This window comes from Crocodylus siamensis, chromosome 4, assembly GCF_052110815.1.
Source record: "Crocodylus siamensis isolate JL-2025a chromosome 4, ASM5211081v1, whole genome shotgun sequence".
Taxonomy (NCBI): Eukaryota; Metazoa; Chordata; order Crocodylia; family Crocodylidae; genus Crocodylus; species Crocodylus siamensis.
Window position 1 is genome coordinate 75,124,876 of NC_143398.1, and position 20,393 is coordinate 75,145,268.

At 44.5% G+C, this 20,393-nt stretch overlaps 1 protein-coding gene across 1 annotated transcript in view; it reads right to left on the bottom strand.

The window, feature by feature from the left end:
* The window catches only part of PAWR (pro-apoptotic WT1 regulator), a 125,622-nt gene extending 122,927 nt beyond the window's left edge, over positions 1 to 2,695 (bottom strand). The window contains exon 1 of the mRNA XM_090042598.1: positions 2,172 to 2,695. Within this exon, the coding sequence (XP_089898724.1) occupies positions 2,172 to 2,615 (444 nt within the window). The 5' untranslated portion in view covers positions 2,616 to 2,695. The remainder of the gene's footprint in view (positions 1 to 2,171) is intronic.
* Between the last annotated feature and the right edge of the window lie 17,698 nt (positions 2,696 to 20,393).

Sequence of the window (20,393 nt, forward strand, 5' to 3'; positions counted from 1 at the left end):
TGTTTCGAAGCAAGGCCAAAAACAAACAAACAAACAAACAAAAAGCCCCAGAAACCCCTTTCAAAAAACCCATAGGCATCAGCCTGTAGGAACAAGTGAAGAAAAATTCTTACCCAGTCCCATGCAACAATCAGCAAATCCCAGAAGCATGGTAAAAACCACACCCCTAGTTGTGCCCTTGCATGGTAGTGTTCTTGCTGTCTCCAGGTTTGCATCACATCCTCCTACCAGACTGCCAAATGTCCCCTTTCTGCATTTCACACATTTACCTATCCAAACTCCTTTAGTCAAGAGAGGAAGGATGGAAATTTGTACTTAAACTTTCAAGAAACTAGCTCATTGCAAAAAAGGCAGTTTCCCAAAAATGTGCCCTCTAATAATGGCTAAGCAGTAAATACTCCATCAGTTTTCCAAACACAGTAATTGAAAACATGAGCTAATACTTAACCTGCAGATCTAACAGAACTCTTATTTAACTTTTATAATACTAAACCTAATGGCGTCTTTATGTGTCCCTGCACCTGCTCTAATTAAAAAGCACCTGCAGCATCTTGTGTATTCAGGATCCCATGCTTCAAAATGGTGGAGGGCCTGCTTTAGTTAAAGTGCCCACACTGTCATTCTGAAGCTCAGTGATGCTGAATACATGTTATGTGGAGGCTAATTAGCACACCAATTAATCTAACTTAACTAATTAGTACACATCAGAGCAGGCCTCAGGCATGTGTGCAGGTACCTGCCCTAAAATTCTAAGGTGACATGGAGAGGAAAAAAAAAAAAATTCGGTCTCTGGTCCAGTGACATAATTTGATTGCTTCCAAGAAGGACTGATTTATAGGGAAAGATTTTACAAACTATTATAACTCATAAAACAGGCCTGGAAAAACCTGTCTGGGCAAGTAGGCTGCAAGAAATAGATTTCCTCTGTGCTTCTCTGCTCCAACAACTGTACTCCTTCAACAGAAGGGGAAGGTAAGGGAGAGGAGCCACTCAGAAGAGGTTAGTAGGTGCTGAAAAAGGAGCAAGGGAGAAAGTCAGGACCCAAATCTGCCATGAACCAGTGATCCTTTAAAAATAAGTGAATGGAAGCAATAAGCAAACAGCCTAGGTCCAAAGAAGAGAGCAGATGGCACAGAAGCAACAATAAAGAAACCTGCACAGAAACAGTAATAACCAGGCACATACTTCCAGGATAGTAGAGATGTGGCACTTGATATACGTGTGGCAGCAAAGGTACTTTTCACGTACATTAGCAGGCTCATTCCTGCAGCATGGAAGGATTTTAAGAATTTACAACTCACTTATTTTCCTCAAGAGCATGAGAACTTCGGTCCTATTTCTGCAGCCTTTGGCTTCAAAGTAACTGCAGCGAATGAGACCCTTGGGGGGAAAGGTACAGACTCTAACTCTAAAACATTATTTTTATTTAAGATTTTACTAGCTTCTGTTACTGATTCTTTGCCTGAGCATATGCCTTATGGTAAACCATTTGCTGTGAAAATGCTTATGATGTAAGTGAAGATTGGGTTACTTCAGGTGAGGAAATAAAAATAGGGTTCATCTTCTGCAGCTTAAGAAATAAAGTATCTGGGCTGGTTTGTTTTTTTCCAGGCAGCAGACTGCAGTCATTAAGAAGGATAAAGAGATATAGATAAATAAAGTAATGTGTGGGGCTTCCAAAAGAGCAATCGTTGGTATAGGCATAAACTGGAAAAACATAACGTTTCCTTCAACCTGCACCACGTTAAGTGCCAAGAAGCTAAGGGATTCCCATTCCCGATTCCTTCAAAGCTCTCTTAAACAAGTGCCAGGTTTTCATGGGAGGAATCAAACACAGAGGACAGTAACTGGCTGATAAGACTACCCTTCCCTGCTTTCAAGAAAAACGCTCTTCAAACCGCTGCGCTTTTTCCAGCGCCCGGACTGCTGTGGGCTCGCAAGGGCATGTCTGCACCTGACCGGCTACCCAGGGCCCCGGCACCTCCATCTCCCGCCCCGCTTTACAGGGCTGGGGAAACGCACAGGAAGACACGTGGAAGCCAGACTTGTCCCGCCGCGGGGGGGAGGAGGGAGGGGGAGGAGGAGGAGGTACAAGATGCCCGCGGACGCCCAGGAAGGAGGCAGGCGCGGGGCCGCGAAGTGCCCCGGGCGGCAGGTGGCGGCGGGCTCACCTCGGCGGCCGGGATGTTGACGACGCCGGTGGAGCGGCGCTTCTCCCGCAGCTTCCTCTTCTCGATCTGCCCCTTGCCCTTCCTGGCGCTCGGCCCCGAGCCCTTCCCCTTGGGCGCCGCCACCGCCACCGCCACCGCCGCCTCCTCCTCGGGGCCCGCGGGGGGCTTGGGCGCCGGCTCGGGCGCGCGGCTGCCGGCGGCGGCGGACAGCGGCGGCGGGTCCTTGGGGCCGGCGCGAGCTACGCAGTTGGGGGCGGCGGGCGCGGGCGGGCGCTCGGCCGGCGCCGGGGCGCCGTGGGACTCGAGCCCGGCCGGGGCCGGGGCCGGGACTGGGGCCGGGGCCACCGCGCCCGGCGCCTGCTTGGCCCGCAGCTTTTCGCGCCGCGCCTTCCACTCCTCCAGGAAGTCCGTGGTGCTGCCGCCGCGGTACCCGCCCGTGGCCATAGCCGCTGCGCTGCGCCGCGCCGCGCTCTGCCCTGCTCCAGGCGGCCGCGGGCTGCCCCGCGCCGGCCCCGCCCCGCGCCCGCCCCCGGGCCCCGCGCCCGCCCCGGCCCCGGCCCCGGCCCCGGCCCCCCCCGCGCCTCCGCTGCGCCCGCACCCGCACGCCTCCGCCTGAGCCCGCCTGCAGGTGAGCGCGGGCGGCTGCCCGGCCCCAGCCCCACAGATGCCGCGAGGCCCTCGGAGCGCAGCAAGCCCCGCGGGGTGGGGGTGGGGGTGGGGGAGGGGGCCTGCGCTAGCCCAGGTGACGGGACGGGACGGGACTGGACTGGCCCCCCGCGCGCGCACCTGGCGGGGGCGGGGCCGGTGTTGGAGCCCCGCCCCCCGGGCGCTCGCCCCGCCCCCCGGGTGCTGCTGTGGAAGCGCGGGGCTCGTGCTCTGGCCGTGCTGTGGGGACAAAGACACGGGGCTCCCCGGATCCCCCACTCCCTCGAGCCGGCGCAACTTGAGGTGTCGTGTGGAGGATGTTTCAGGAAGTGGGTATAGCAGCAAAGGAAGGGATGAGGCGGGCAGCTGTGACAGGGCTAGGGATTGCAAGGGAAAGCTGTTGAAGTAGCAGTGAGAGTTCACAGGCAGGGAATATTGCACTAACAAGGAGAGGGATTATGCTGGGGCATGGTGGTTTGAAGCGACTCTTATCTCCACCTGCTGCTGGCAGGTGATTTATTGGTAGTAGCTGTGTACTTCGAATAACTAGGAAGTAGACCGAGGGAGTACACTGAGGAAGCATTCTTCAGGGACCATCGGGGGCAGTGGGAAAGTAGATTTAATGGGATAGGCTAGACACAAAGGAGTGATTTCACTGGAGATATTGCCTATGGATTACACAGGGGCAATAACTTTGCCTGAGTCATCGAGAAGGGATGGGAGCTTGCACTAAGAGGAGGAATGCTAGCAATGCTACCGGAAGAAATTTCCAAGGAGATGAAATGGCAGCAGATGAGAAAAGTAGATGCTAATGTTAAAAATATATGGAGCTTTCAGGGGTTGGTAACTCTGATAGAAGGAACCTCTCATCAATTTGCCACCATTTATAAAGGAAACAACTTTTCTAATCTCAAAAAATCATTGCTTAGTGTCCCCAGATTTTAACTACAAATACTAGATTTAATCCTAACAATTTGAAAACATGAGTGTTTATTGTTCTTGAATTACAAGGGAGGTTGAAATCCATTCCAAATCTTGGCTGCAGCCTTCACTTTCCTGAGAACATACTTTCACTTGTAACAACAGCTATGTAAAATTCAATATTTTAGGACTTAGGATCTTTTGTCTTCAGGCCAGTTTTAAACCTAACAAATAAAAGTGTGTTTCTAGGCCTTAAAAATATCCTCTGCTTCACATTTTAAGAAAGAAAAGAGATAAGGACTATTCTAAAAAAATGTTTCCAGCCGACTAAGTTGTTCCCAGTTGTGGCTGTGGAAAACATGCAGGGTGATACTTAAACTATTTGGGACTTGATCCCTGAAAGTTCACCAGCACAGACAACCTTATTGAGATGCAAACATCTGACAGTCAGCATTTTTGCATTGGGCATTCAAACCACCTCACCACAACATAACTTCTGTTAATAAGTAACAGACTGACTGTAAGGATCATAGAACCATTTTGGCATGTAAAAGACCCAACTTTTTTCAGAGAAGGGGAAAATATCTTGCAACAATAGCTGATGCAGCTACAGGCTACAGCCCCAATAGTAAATCATATTTGTAACGTACTGCAAATAAATAACACTCTCATTGAGTCTCTTCTGAATGATTGTTGGGCTGAGTGCTAATTCCTACAGTATGTAGAAGGGAGCAGAGGAAAGAATTGGTATCCTGTTGGTTGCACAGGTCTCCCTAGGAACAATCCTACCACTGAATTGTAGGAGGTTTTTTCACAATCCCTGTCATGTAAACAAATTATTTTTGCATTAATAAACGAAAACTGAACATTTTCAAGAACTCTGCTATATATACTATATATATATTATCAAGTGTGTACTGTGCTAAATAACTGTAGCGCTGGTAGGAAAGTTTTCAGTATTCAGCATCTTTCTTGTAACGTTTCTCACTTCACAGGCAAGTTTCATATTGAGTTTAATCACAGAACAATCCAATCCTATATGATTTGGACTATTCCCTTGTCTTCAGGTATTTAGGTAAACCCAGAAGCCTCAACTCTGAAGTTTTTCCTACCCAAACAACCCTCCCTCAAAAAGAATTTTCCAAAGAGATATTGGAAGCAAGGTAAATGAACAGCATAAGTCAATGAGTGATCCCCAGGAGGGGAATGAAAGTTGGTCAGGTGACGAAGCATGGAAGACACCACAGAGGAAATGCTTTGGTTTTGGTTTTTTTTGGAAAAATATATTTCTCTCTCTATATAGAAAGATATATACATTACAACCCTAAGAGTCTTCAAAACACATACAGTTACAGAAAGACATACCCATTACATGTACCCACATTTGCATGCACCCATTCCACTCCTCACACCCATGGTCCAGTGCACCCATCCACATTCCTTTCACCGTTACAATTACACTGTCCCTCTGTTTAGTCTCCAGCCTCTCTCTAGTCTTTTAGTTCATGTCACTGTGGAGCCAGGGGCTCCATCGTGCAGATGAAGGGGACCGGGGAGAGCAAAGAGCCCTGCCAGATCCCTGACTCTGCTGCAGTCTGCATGCTCAGGAACCTGTTGACCAGCACCACACTCCTCATAAGAGATGCATCAGAGCTAGGTGGCTAAGCCCATAGCTGTCATGTGTAGGGTAGCCAGTCAGGCACTGGAGCACTGTGGTGTTAGGCACCGGGGGCACTTACACATATTGGGAGCCTGCTCTGACACACTGGAAATCCAGTGCCTCGGAGCAGACTCGATTCCTCGGAAACTGACACGCTCCAGCAGCCCTCTGCATCACGTGTATCAGTGGTGCAGCGTGCCTCCACGCTGAGAAAACAGCAGCAGTGCGCTTTGAAGTAAAATGAGTCCAATGTGCTTTAGTTCAAAGCTCACCACCACCATTTTCTCAGCGGAGAGGCATGCCGCGCCACTGATATGTGTGATACACAGGTGCTTTTAATTAGCACAGCTCACCAATCAAATAGCTTTTAATGAGTGTGGCTTACTAATGCCATATCAGAAGCACGGGTAAAAAAGCCCTGTATGCATATCGTGACAAAAATCTCTGCAAGACTTTGACCTTCTGAATCCCTGCAGAGTTTTCGGAGCCAGAGGGCTTGAGTAGGAGTGCAACCCGGGGGTGTGAGCGATGCCTGGGCTACCTGCCCCTACTTCCACAGGCACAGAGTAGGGCAGCCCTGCTCCTGAGGGGAGTGTCTGGCTCACACAGCCCCCTCTGTAGGGCGGCCATCATAGGGGACAGTCTGGCTGTCCTCTATTAATACAAAACCCGATGCCTTTATGTCCTCTATGAGAAATAGAGGGGACATCAAGATGTCGGGTTTGCTATCATCAGAAGACAGAGTAGCAGAAAACCGGAATGTCCTCTGTGATGGCTACCCTACCCCGCAGGAAGGAGATCGGCTTTGAGCCAGGGACAGACCTGGGCAGCTCCCAGCTTTGGCGCCTCCTGTCACCATCTTGTATTTGTGCTGCTGCTATTTGCCCTGGGTATGTCTGTGCATGCACAGTCTGGCATGTGACAAAAGGACCCAGCATAAATGCCAGCCCCAGCAGCCTTACCTGGTTCCTGGGGGCCTCCAGTAACAATGAGCCAGCCGCTCAGAGCCTGGCCAGCAGCCAGAGCATGGCTCTGGCTGGCCATACTCCAGTTTCTGGTGGTGCATGCTGCTGCCGCCAAGTGCACCACTCTGCTTTTTTAGTGGGGGTTTTTTTAACCCAGGATGTCCTGGTGTAAAAACCCCACCACACTGCTAATTAGCAGTGCGGTACACAAGTGCACATGCACCATGTGCAGTTTGCAGCACCTCAAATGGCTTTGAGGCTCTGCAAACCATACACGCATGCTCATGGGGACATGCCCATGGATTCCAATTTGAAATCTGTCTTTGGGTGAGTCACTGTTCTAGATAGATAATCACACCTTCTCTCTCTGAAGCATCTTTCCTGCTTCTCGAGTACTTAAAGAGATTTTTTATTTGTCCATGCATTTGTAGCTGCTTGTTCTTCAGATTCCCTCTTAATCTCCATTTTACATGTTATCTGCCAAATTCTGTTATCACTTGACCTAGGTTTCATTTTTTAAAAGAACAGCGCAAACAAACTACCATTTAACATGATATTTTGCTTGCCCTTGTTCTGAGCTATGTATACCAGCTACAACACAGGCAAGCTATGCTGAGGCAGCATCCAAGATGATTTTCTATGAATTTTAATTTCCTCACTCTTCCATTCAGCTTGTTGTTATCAACTTCATTTATTTTTTAAATCCCTCTTCTGAACTTAAGTGTGGTAGTACCTGCCTTAAGACAAAATCCCTCTTTGCAAGAATTTCATGTTATATTAAGTACTAGTTGTTGTAGCTATATTTATTTGCTGATTTAACTCCTATTATATGCAAATATGCACATCATAAAATTAATCTAGTTTTACTGAACAACAAATATTATACACTTCTACAAAGTAAGGCAACGTATAAGGTATCTTTTGAAAGTTTTAGCCCCTGAAAGCAGACCACTTCCATTTCTTTTATAGAAGTGAAAAGGGTTTCTTTGGATAAACCCATTTGCTTAGCTTTTATGCAAGAAAATAATTTAAGCTTAATCCAGTAAATAGCACAATACTGGTAAGTAATATTTTGGAAAGCTAGATGACTTTTTATTTAAAGATTTCAAAACACTTTAAAGATACATATTAATTAGGCCTTAATACCCTCGTGAGATTATGACCATTGTCTGGTCTGTGTTTTATGGACAGATAAAATGAGCCACTGGGTTCTGGACCCAGCTGAAACTTGTCAGTGACAGAGCTAGAATTTATACATTTCCTGACTGATGATTTAATCCCTCTCACTCTGTAAAGCAAATATTGACCACCTCAAAATAACTGTAAAATCCTTATTGATGCTATAAATATTCCATCCTCAAAAGTTATGCATATTAGCTTTTCCCCTGAAGTGATAAGCAATAGAAAGCCCAAACTTCAGAGACACAGAACATGAAACTTTCTGAAAGAAGAAAACCATTTTTTCCTCTAAGTTGTGGTTTGTTGCTTGCATTTAAATGTAGCAGAAGTACAGTACTGGCATGGTAAAAGAAAAATGAAAAAGGATTAGCTTTAATTTATGAATTGGCACATGCATAAAAAGTATTATGTTATCTGAAAGTATAGATTCTGGAAAAACACAACTTTAAACACATGGAAAAGGTCATTGCTTTGTAACATGAAAGCTGAAGGAGTTTAATCAGAACCCCATGATTGATAAACTGTCCCAGAGTGAATAAATGTAAATGTGTTGCCAGTGAGTAATGGCAAGTAATTAAAAGTCCTCCTGTACTGCCATCAGATTTAATATTTTTGTTTGTTTTGCTGTTACCAATATTACTACAGTACTGTTTACCATAACATGTAGGTGCTTCACATCCTTAAAATAATTGAAGTGTGTGATGCTTGCAGACAGTAGGCAAAACAAGTATGGCTTTATAAGTTTGTTGGAAGTAATATAATCTGTAAACCAAAAAATGTATGTGGGAAAATAATAGTATCATTCCCATAAAAAGAAGTAGAATTATAAAAACATAAATTCAAGATAACCTGTTTTTATCTGAACAAAAATAATGACACTTTTTACAATGTATAGTCTGTTACACCTTCACTTGCAGCTGTCATATTTTGTGGCAGCTTCCGCTGACCTTCATTAGTATTTAACATAAAATCTTTGTATGTGCCACAAAACTGAATACAAAATTGCTAGCTATCATCACCTTTATCAACAGCTGGAGTGCCTGACACTCTTCTTAAAGACAGTGTCCTCTAAAACATTCACGTTTCTACCAGCCACATTTAACACACAAATTAAAACCAGGTTCTCACTGTTTTCAACTGGTTAAATAGAACCCAAAAGACATTCAACTTCTGGCCCCTTTATATCTCTAAATATAAAGTATGAAGATTCCTTAGACCTGAATAATCAGCAGCATTTTACTGGCTCTCTCTGTCAGTTGCTGGCTTGTTAGTACCAATTAAGAGAAATTCAGAAATCTTTAGATTCTCTCTCATCAACAGCTCTATAAATCTATTTTGATGGTCCAAAGGACTAGTGTAGTATCAGTAAGTCAGCATATGCCCTGATCCTACATTAGATAGTATGTAGGATGTTGGGATGTTGCTATACCCAAGAAGTGCATTGACTACACCAGGACTGTGTGCAGCCTCAGCCCGCCTGTAGCGCTCTGTGCAGCCATACAGAATGCATTGCCAAATATAACATGGCCATGTCCCAAGAGACATGTTAAGGTTGACATATCCCCTCAAAGAAATGTAAGCTAGCAACTTGGCCCTGGTAGAAATGCAGCAGATACCACATGCAGAATCTAGTGTGATGCTATTAATATGCTTTTCATAGATCCGCAGATGCTTTAGAGATTTTTGAGTTTTTTTCTGTACCGCACTATAGCGGTATTTTGGGAACAAAAATCAAAATATCCCAAATTAGTTTGATAATTTGTTGTGTATTACAAAAAGGAAGGGAAGCACATGGGTAACTAGGAATAAATGAGGAGTGTAAGGCTAGTAATAAGAGTGATGGGAAAAAAAAGGCAAGGGCCAACAAAGGAGAAATAAGAAAGGGGCGGCAGGATTAATCAAGGGGAGTGGCTGTGAATCCATTTTAGCAGGGGAACAACCTGATAGAGAAGCTAGAAAGGGGAGTAGGAAGGCAGCAGATACAGAACAACTGCACTAGGGAAGAGATCTTTGGCTGGTGCGCTTGAAACAGGAGATGGAAGACCAGTAGAAACACAGCAGGAAAGGAAAGGCTACAGCAAGGGTTAGCAACCTAACCCTTGCTGTAGGGAGCAGGGAGCCATTGGATTCAGCCCATGGATGTGGGGCTTTCCTGCAAATTTGCTGACAAGGGGGGCTTGGCAGCAGTCGCTTTTCTCCTGCTACCACATGGAGAAGGACTGGCTGCAGGCACTCTCCTTATGCCGCTACAGTGAAAGCTATGATGGGTGCTTTTTCTGTACCACCACAGCGAAAAACAGTGATGTCAGCTGGCTTCCCCCCTTCCCACCCACCTCTGAATCACTCCCAGTCCACTAAGCTACAGGAATAGAGAAATGAAGGAAGGGAATTAAGTGCAGGGAAACTTTATAGACAGAAGATAGCTGCAAAAGCTGAGGCAGCAACGTAGGCAGAGCTGGGAGACAGATGGCCAAGAAGGAGCTGAGACGACTATGAAAGGACAGAGGGGCAGAGAGGAGTTGGTGGGAAGACAAATAGCTCAGGAGGAAAAGAGGGGGCAGACAAGTTTTATGTGATCAAAAGGTTGGTGGTGGTATGACAGGAACATTGCAGCAGCTTGTTGCCTGAGCAAAGTGAGCTTTTCTACTCAGTGGTGTTTCTCTCTATGCTTGTAACATGATAACATTTGAATACCACATCTGATACATTCCAAAACCGTAGGGACCATTCTAGGCATCAGTGAGCAGAACCCTGTTGACTGTGGGATGATACAGTGAATGGCTTACCTCCCACAGAGAAGAAAAGAAACAAATGAAATATACTGGGATGAAAATGGCATAAGGATGCACACAGGTCCTCTAGCTTGGCGGGAGGAGAATGGGGGAAAGGGATATGGGGGAGAATTGTATAAGGGGAAGCATAAAAAGCCTCTGCCATGATGGGGAATGGGAGGAAGGCAGGCATGAAAGGGCACAAAGAGCCCCTGGGGTAAGGGAGTTTGCAGGGAGACTCGGTAGTAGAACAGGAAGAGATACGCAGGAAACTTCTAGGGCTGTGGGATACAGAGGCTAGCACACTGATCCCAACATGCTACAAAGTAGGTGAGCATGCTTGATTTCTGTATGCTGAGCACTTCGTTGAATTTCAGCTGGCAGCCCAGAAGTCTAAAACTTTCCTGTTACTAATCTCCTGTGCCATATAGCAGTGTTTTTCAACCCGTGGTATGCGAGACACAGGCAGCAGGTACGCGGGTGCTGCATTTTGGTTTTTGCCTGCTTGGACCAGAAGTTCTGGCCGCTGCCCCTCCCGCTGTGTCCGGTGTGGCGGGGTTTTCCCTCCCTGGCATCAGTGTGCCAGGGAATAAGGAGACAGGTCCCACACAGGCTGCTGTGCCCCAGGCTGCGGTGAAAAAAGTGGAACTTGGCTTATGGCAGCAAAACCAGAAGTGCCACATTGGGACTCCCGGTTTTGCTTCTGCTGCATCAATCGGCAGGGGGTACATAAGATACCAAAGGTTGAGAACTGCTGCCATATAGCACCCTTTAGTGAGCATTTAGTAAAATACACTACCATCAGTCTGCCTGTCTCTGCTTCCTTTGTGTATAAATTAACTTTAGATTTCTGCTCAGTTGAAAACAGCACTTCTGCTCTATCAGAATATGTTTAACATTCAAAGTCAGAATTTCTCTGAGCAATTATTTTTGAGCCATTACTATATACTTTTGCCAAAAAAAGCTATAGAAAACCACACTGCCTTCCCAGACAAATACCAACCAGATTTTGTAGACTTGCATTAGTTTCTAGATCAGTTCATTCAGAAGGGTGGTGGCTCATCCTACCAGGCACTGATAAACTCTGGGCAGGACTGGAAAAGCTTTCTGGTGCCATCTGCTGGCTCACTTTATGATTCATAAGCAATAGCTTACATATGCATGTTGACATTTCACCTTGGAAGACACTCAAAAATGAGTCCCAGCTTTTTATATGACTCAGTAAAGTGATATAATAGCACTAAACATTCACCCTACAAGTCAATCCACATAAACAGCTTTCTCTTATAATTTTTATTATAATATGAAAAAATCATATCTATTTTTTGTGGTAACAATTTGAGAACAGCGGGTCTATCAACACCAGGGGGATTTACATTTTTCATAATGCAGTTAACATCTTAATAGAAATTGTCTTGTGAACACTTCCCCTTACATGAAACAGCAGTAGGAGAAAAAAGTTTAATATAGTTCTAGTTTCTTTAATGGAATTTAATAGCTAGAAAGTGGACAGGGGGCAGGAGGAGCTGACACCGTAAGATGGCACACTTCTCTAGTGACCACACCATGAGAAACACTGATTTATAGTCATAATTACAGTTTTAGGGGTTGGGCTAGTTTACACTCCTCCAACATTTGTTACTTTCAATATTTATTAATGAGTGCAAATCTGTGTGGTTAAACTATTTGCTATGCCTATGGCACCATCCCAGGCACTTAATGTAAATGGATCTGGACAACTTCATTTTCATTGGCTTTAATTGGGTCTTTCTGGTGAAATACTTAGAAGGTAGTTAAATCCATTCATTACGTGAATTTGTGCCAATTGATGTAACGACCACACTCTCCTTTTTCTAGGAAGATCTGAGAGACTCATTCTCTGTAAGTTCCTTTAGGGGGATAAGCAAGGAGAGAGAAATAACTATCAGGTTTTAGTGAGTGCTCCTCCCTCTTTTCTGCTTTATTGAAGCTGTAGTGCTGTGAATCCCCGACACACAGCTGCCCCATGAGCCTCTCCCTTTGCTTTGAGATAAGATAACAGAGATTTTATAGGTGCAGGTCCACAAAGAGAAATTCCTAGAGGCAGAGGGGGTCAAAGACAGGTGAACAGTCTCAAGTTGCCACCCTATCTCCTGCAGCCTTTTTTCCCACCTCTCCTGGCAGGTAGAGAAGCCCCTCCATATTCCTACTTCAGCCTTCTCAGTTTGTAGCCCCGACCCCTATAGAACAGGCAATCGTATGGCAAAGGCAGCTGACTTCTGCACTGCAGACAGAGGATGAGAGAAAACCATGCCAAGACTTCCTTCAACCCTAGGGCAGTTAAAGGACCAATGAGGCCCACTGCATCCACATCATTCAGCTGGAATCTTCCTTCCAGTTTTTCTTTTTCTAAGACCAAGCCCCTGCCTTTACTGCAGACTGCTTTGATCACAACAGTCCTTTGTTAATTGTTTTGAGAACTATTTGAGTTTAGAACTTGATGAGTTTATGATCCTTGGCCTGTTATGGGAGCTGACTAGACTCGTTAAATGTTACAGACACAATAAAATTATCTCTGTGCTGCTAGAATACTCATCACCCAAACTCTGTGCTCAGCTGCTGGCTTATTTTTATCCTGTTCAAATGTGACCTACAAAAGATTGGTGGAAATGCAGTGCAGGCGCTGTGTGCAGTATGCACCCCAGACTGATCCCATGTGCCTTCCCAGAATGCCTTGCACTCCATGACACAAACCTCCTATACTTGCTGCTCTGCATGCTACCTTTTGGGGAAGGATGAGAGCGGTCTCCAGGCATATTATTCAGATGTTATACCTCTGCTCTCTTGTGTTACATTTTTTTCTAGTTCAGTAGTTATCATAGGCAGCTCCCAGCTTGTTTTTTTCAGGTTTTTTTGGGTTTTTTTGTAGGGAAAAAAGCTGGGAAAGTATTTTTTTCCCCAGACAAGTGTTTCTGGCCATATTTAAGTAATGAGCTGCTATTTGCGATTACTAATCATTAGAAAATATTTGCATTGGGCCAGGCTGATTTTCTAATCGTGTTAAGAGTTCAATGTTAAATTGATTTGTTCCAGGGGCGCTCAACCTCTGGCCCATGGGGCTTCTCCCCACAGACAGGGATATTTGGTGATGGAGGAACAGTGGCAGCTAATACTGCTACCCCTCCCCACTGCCAAATTCCCAAGCCTCATGTGGCAGACTGGACCTGAGCCACACCCGCCCCCCACCTACATGGCTAGATCAGGGCTGGGCTCCCTCCTTCCTCCTGTGCAATCACTGTGCATCAGGGGCGGGCAATTATTTTGGGTGGAGGGCCGCTTACTGAGTTTTGGCAAGCTATCAAGGGCCACATGACAGGCAGCCGGGGCAGATGCATATTAATTTTCTAAATTTTTTAGGGGTCCTGCAGACCGGATAGAATGGCCTGGCAGGTTGCATTTGGCCCGCAGGCCGCATTTTGCCCACCTCTGCTGTACATAGTGGAGAAAGGAACTAATGGCTTGGAAGCAAGGTTTGCAGTTGGCTAAACCTTATTCCAATGTGCAAAAATTGGTCCCTCATCAGCTTTTTTTTTTTTTTAAACCGCATGGGGTTCTATTTCTAGGACAATGGGGGTAGGAAGGGAGGAGACATTTCGATGATTTTGGACTAGATTCTGCCCCTTTCCCAATTTCATATGGTTGACAAAAAAGAAAAAGTTTTACTTTCCAAATAGTTCTTCTAAGTGAGAAAGTCAAACAGCTGCCAAAGAGCTCCATGTTTAATTTGAAGGTTGCACTTGACAGCCAAGAAGGAACCCATTAATGAACTCTGTTCTATTGAAATTCATTCCTGTTGGCCCTGGACATGCACAATCACAAATACTCGGATATCAAGGAAGTGGGAAGACTCTGTGGACACCTAATTATGAAGTCAGTGCCACAGGAGGCAGAGGTATGCTCAAAGCATATATTCCTTAGCCATTAGAGATCCAGTTTTCAAAGAGAGTTGGAAAATATGCTTTTATGCTGCAGTATTTTTACTAGATGAAACTCTGTGTAATACATTGGCAGATTATGTTTGGGCATGTAAAACTGCTTTCATCTGTACTGCCTTTCATTTTTTTAAAAATCCTTCTCTAGTCTTATTCTGGCCAGAACACTATAGCACCCTTTCTCCATAGTTATCGTTACAGGCATCATCCATGCTTTTCCATTTCGGGCTTAGGCTGCAGAAGTACATTTATCTGGCTCTTGGTTTCTATATAGAACTGAAGGGGGCATTTTTTATATATAGCTGGAACCTGTCAGTCCAGAATCCTCCCTTTCTCATCACAACATTTTTCCACATCTATAGTTGACATGGCACTTAAAAATTTAAGGCAGCTCATAAAAGCATTCTCTGGGCCTCCTTGCACTCAAACTCTCTTGTCCCAAGCTTGCTGAACATTAGGGTGAGAAGCAGTGTCCCATTGTTTGCTCAACTTTGAGGGTTTTGTTACACATTAATTTTAATTTTAGGCATCTCCTAGAGTTCTTAACCCCTGGATTGTCTACACATTAACACATGAAACTAATTTTAAGCATACTTTAGGCAGCTTAAAATTATGCCACTCCAGAGCAGATTTATCTCTGACCCGTGTTACCCAGGTTGTGTTCCATGGACATGTGGTGACTCCCCACAGATAAGTCACCCAAGTTGCAGTCCTTCAGTATCCCAGGATGTAGCATCCCCTGCTCCACCCTCCTGTTCTGTGGACTCATTTTTCATCTCTTGAACTCTACTGCCCAGGGGGCACTTCTGGCACCAAGACAACTACCCTCGTCACTCCCAGGGGTGCGACCCCATGCAAACCACCTGCAGAGCACATGCCAGCTAACCAGGTCGCAGGGCACAGATGGGTCTGGGAGTGGGGTGGGGAAAACAAGGTAGGGGGCCAGATTGGGTCCCCATGAGCTGGAGCTTCCTTCCTGGGGCAAGGGCAGCAGCTCCCCACAAAAGCACCTTTCCTCACTGCTCCCAGCTCCCAGCCACCCAGGGAAGCACAACCCAACATTTCCCATGGCCTAATTCCAATCTTTTAAAACACGAGACCTTTTATTCACTTTTTTTTTAAAACTCTTTTACTTTTTATTTTCTGCTTCAGTGGCTGACTTGATTCATTTTACCTCCATCCCACCATACCCATTTCCCTTTCCACCTCCCATTACCCACAGCCATCCCATTAATTCGCCATCTTTCAGCTTCAAGTTCCTGTTCCATCTCTCTCTCTCCCCACTCAACTCACCTCTCCAACACCCATACTTTTAGAGCAGGGATAGAAGCCTATCCTGGCTCACCAGCCTCTCTAGTGGCAAGTCACAGCTGTGCAGGTGGGGACAGTGAAAGGTTTTTGGCTTTGAGGTGCGACTGCTCCAAACTCAAGCTAGCACTAACACTGATCAACACTTGAGCAGCTCAAATTGCAGTATGTAACAAGGCCCTGAGACAGGTTGGGTAAGAGAAAAACAAAGCCTACAGGTAGACTGGCATAACCTGCCTATGCCAGTGTTTGGATTATAAAGGTTGTTTGTGCTATGCATTTTAGCAAACTAGATTGGCACACTCATATTTCTAATTTAAGTAAAATGGAGGTAAGCACAAAATTTTCCTGGTTTTAGGGAAGAATGGGTGTTTTGGCTAATTAAACAACAAAATAAAATGTAGTTTAACTATACAAAATAAGATTACCAAATAAGCACCACAGAGTTGAAAAAGAACAACTTCAATTAAAGTCTGTCCCAGTGCACTTCTGAAATCAACATTTCCTGCTTTGCACGGAGACAAATCAAAACTTATGGGCTTTCTGCAGAGTAGGCATGCTCAGTTTAGCCAATAAACTGAACCATGAGTGCACATGTCCCCCCCAGCAATCAGTCAATGACAGGGTGGATGCAGGGGATCCCCCGTGGCCAATCTCACCAATTGATCACTGCGGTGAGCGTGGCTGGTCAGATGGGCCACTGGCACTCTCAGGGGGTGCACGTGCACCCCTGTGCACCCACTACATGTTGCCACTGAACTGAACTGCTAGGACATGTGCTTGTGATGTAAGAGACCTGGTTCTGGTATACTACAGATCAAATGAGAAATAGAGAAAACTTGCTTTCAACAACATGGTGAAGGTGTGAAAGGGTGAAAGGGCTCTGTATAGTGGAATAGGTGGGATGCAATAAATAGCATACCTGAGAAAAACTGCTTTTCCTCTGCCTCCTCAACAGTTTATTGCCCCTATTCCTCCAGTATGTTGAATTTACTCCAGAAACAAAGCAATTTGGTGTGGCCCTGGGGTTGCTGGCATTTAGAACAGGGCAGCAAATGCTTTGAGAGATGTATTGTGCTGCGTTGCTTGTTCCTGATAAGCTTCAGTAAACTCTCAAGAGAGGAGGTAAGACACAAATAAGAAGGGTTGAAATAATTAGAGTTGGAATGTGAGGCTTTTGTCCCTGCTATAATTATCCAGTCAGAATAGAAACATTAGACATCCAACAGGTGACACTTAAAAAAACCTCAAACAGTTCCTCTTTTTTCTGAAGAATACATACTTGCCCTATCTAATCAGTAGTGGCAGCAGAATGGGGAGGTGCTGACACAAGAATAGCAGATGACTTAATTGGTGTGGCAGCAGCAGTAGCAGCAGCTCTCCCTTCCCCCCTCCCTTATTAGGTAAGAAATTCATTAGGATTTTTTAATCCCATTTTGTGTGAAAAAAACTGCAGTCCCCTTTGGAGCTGCTACGCATTCTTGGTCTAAATTGATGAAGAAGCAGAACAGAGTCTAATTGAAACAGGATTCTTTTGCAGCTTTTCACTATCACATACCAATGCTGCTCCTGTAAACAAGATGAATGCAGAATGGACACCTGCTTAATAACACTCTTCCCTGCTATCAGTGACTTGGCCTGAGGCCCGAAGTGAATAGCCAGCTAGAGCTTAGAACTGTGCATGAATAAAGAGATTTTTTTGCTGTGACAAAAAAACTTGATAAAATGGGTAAATGTGGTTTCCCCAAACCCCAGAATCTAAAGGCTACATATTCCCATATGGAGACCTATTATTCAAAAGTAAAGCCCAACTTTCTGGAGAAGCAATTCTAAATACGCAAGAAAATGAGATTCTCATAGAATAAAACAAAATTTTAAAAAATTTTAAAATTGTACTGTGATTATTATTCTGCAGGGTTTTTTTCTCCTCATACAAGAAGATTCTCTAGAATTTTTCGGTACATGCAATTTAGACCTCAAGAACCAAAGACGTCTTCAACACACGAAGACATAAGCTAGGTTGGTTGTGGAGGCAGTTTGTGCATTTCATATGAACAGATGTAAAGAAAAGATCCGCAAATGCCTTTTGGAGTTATGTGCTTAAAACTATCATGTACAGCAACAGATAGTATACAGGACTCAATACTACTTTCTTGATTATACAGCAACTTGCTAACTGTATCCAGTTCAACAGTGAAATTCATGTTTGCATTATGGGGTGGAGGGGGAGGGGAGAAGAGAGAAAATCTGCCTTTCCTACTTGTTTACTTCAGAGGAAAGCAAACTGAAATAAAAAAATGTTTAATCTACTTGCAAAACTGAAAGTGGTGCAACTGGCCGGTAGGTCAAAGTTCACTATTGCCTTTAATCTTTACAGGATGACTTTAGTATTTGTGGATTCTACCCTCCTGCCCAGCCATAATTACAAGGAAGAAAAAAAAAGGTTGTGGAGAAAGGGAGGGGGGAAATGATTAAATCCAATTCAACTAGATATTGGACAACAGGGTGCCTGTACACATGTGGGATGCCTGCTCTGATGCGTTCTAATTAGAATGCATCACAGCAGACTCAATTAATCCAGTCTGCTGGAGTGTCCCAATGCGAACGCTCCAGCAGCCTCACCATCATGTGCATTCAGCACCCCCGTTTCAAAATGGCAGTGGGAGTGCTTTAACTAAAGCACTCCCTGCACCCTAGAGCACATGTGTAGACATCTGAACTTTTTAATCAACCTCCCCAATTCATTCAAAAGACAGAATCTCATGCTTTCCTCTGAGCAAGGGTTTACTCAAGTATGAATCAACATGGTAGAGTAGGTCAAAATGCATGCAATTACTTCTCTCTACCCAGAAGACTTGAGGTAACCTGATGACCTGCAAGTAGCTCTCATTCTAGGTTTGCCACTCTTTCCACCCTCATCCCTCTTCCCAGCAACAGAACTAGCAAACAAATTCAGCTCCCTCACCTGGTGAAAGGTGTTGTGGCTCAGTTCTGTGCTGCCATTTGTGTTTTTCTCACAAGGGAGATTTCCCTAGACAGTTATGCCAACTGTGTTGGTATTATTTCTTCAGGTCGCATCTTTTCGATTGAATGGAAACTTCCTATCATACCTTGCATTTAATAAAAATGATCTGTTGAAAGTTCAAGGGAAACAGAGGAGGATGCCATGAAATTAGCTCTTCCTGACATCTTACACTGTAACCTGCTGTTGTGGCTCAGTGGTAGAATCCTTCTCTGCCACATGGGAGACCTGGGTTTGATTGCTGGACATGTACATAACTACAGCCATCAAGGCACTGAACATTTGGACTCAGTCTAGCCTTTGGATCCTGTCTCAGTTGCCTAAAGAGGGGATGGAAAGTCTGGGCCGCCTCTATTCCTCCAAACTCCTGCCTAGGTGTGTGTCAAAAGTCCTAGTGACCTGTAACACATATACCATGATCCAGAACAATCAATGGTTGTCTATTATACTACATCTTCCACCAGCCCCATATGTCCCGAAACAAGTGTTCTGCTTGCAGAAGTGCCCCACCAAAAAACCTCAAAATATGCCATTTTCCAATTTACAAGCCAAACAAATACAGGCTTACTTTCTCATTTAATTTAGTTTTAATACAAAACTGTTTTTCCCATCTTTTTTTTAAAAAAATGATGCCAAAAGAAGATGATGATAAGCAGGCGACAAGCAAGATGAAGACCGGTTTGGGACTGCCATAGAACTGGTTTGTTATGCTTACAAGAACTCAAAGCTGATTTTTACATAATATTATCCCAAATGAGCCAATTCAAATGTAGAGAAGCACTCAATGACTAAACAACAGGTGTTACTTAAGTTTGATTTGTGCAGAGAAAAGAACAGGAAGCAGCAGTGCACAAAAGTTAGTGAATGGTACATAACTGAAAAAATAAATCTCACCAAGTCTTTTCTTTTTGGGTGGGGGGCGGGGGGTTAGGAGGGAGATGGCGAAGGGCTCAATGGTGGGTGGGTGTGGGAGGAATTGGGAAAGACAGAAGGTTGTGTCGTGAAAGTACATGGATACAGACTCAAGTTCCAACTCCTAGTTCTTTAGGCAACAATCAGCATCTGGACAACCCAAGACGACACCCTTGGCATCTCTTACAGGAGCAGATATCCCCTCCTATGCTTTGTTGCTTATTCAGTGGGGGACCTCACATGGCTTTCATTCTCTCATTCTTGTGCATTATGGCCAGATTAATTGTTGGAGATCATATGGTGCTACTATAACTTTCAAGCACTGCACTCACGAGTGATGTTAATTCTGCCACAAAAGATCCTTCTCCATTCTGGAATAAATCCACCTAAAATTACACAGTCTCAAATGACTATCTTCTGTGCATCGCCCATTTTTTAAAGTTTAGGCTGTGCTCGTATTCCCATCATCCCCAAATAATGAAACAGATTCTTAATACAGAATTTTGTTATTAGTTCCTGTATTTTTAGGGATATATTTTGTCTAAGGAATTTATGGTTGATAGAATTTAATTGACCAAAACATTTCTGGGGGAGGCCAACTAATGCTACAAAATAATCAAGCAGATTAAGCAGGTGCTCTAGATTCAGTGTTTCATTTTCACTCTTACATACCACATTAAAAAAATGGTTCTCAGTTAGGTTCTGCATACAGACAGGTTTATGTAAAATATATAAACATTTGTCCAAGTTGTTACAGATTGCATAAATATGGCATTTTTACTGTTGCCTTTACAGATGTGCATGTACATCAATGTGCAAATAATCACAACTGGATTACAATCTTTGAAAAGCACTTGAACTTTGCATC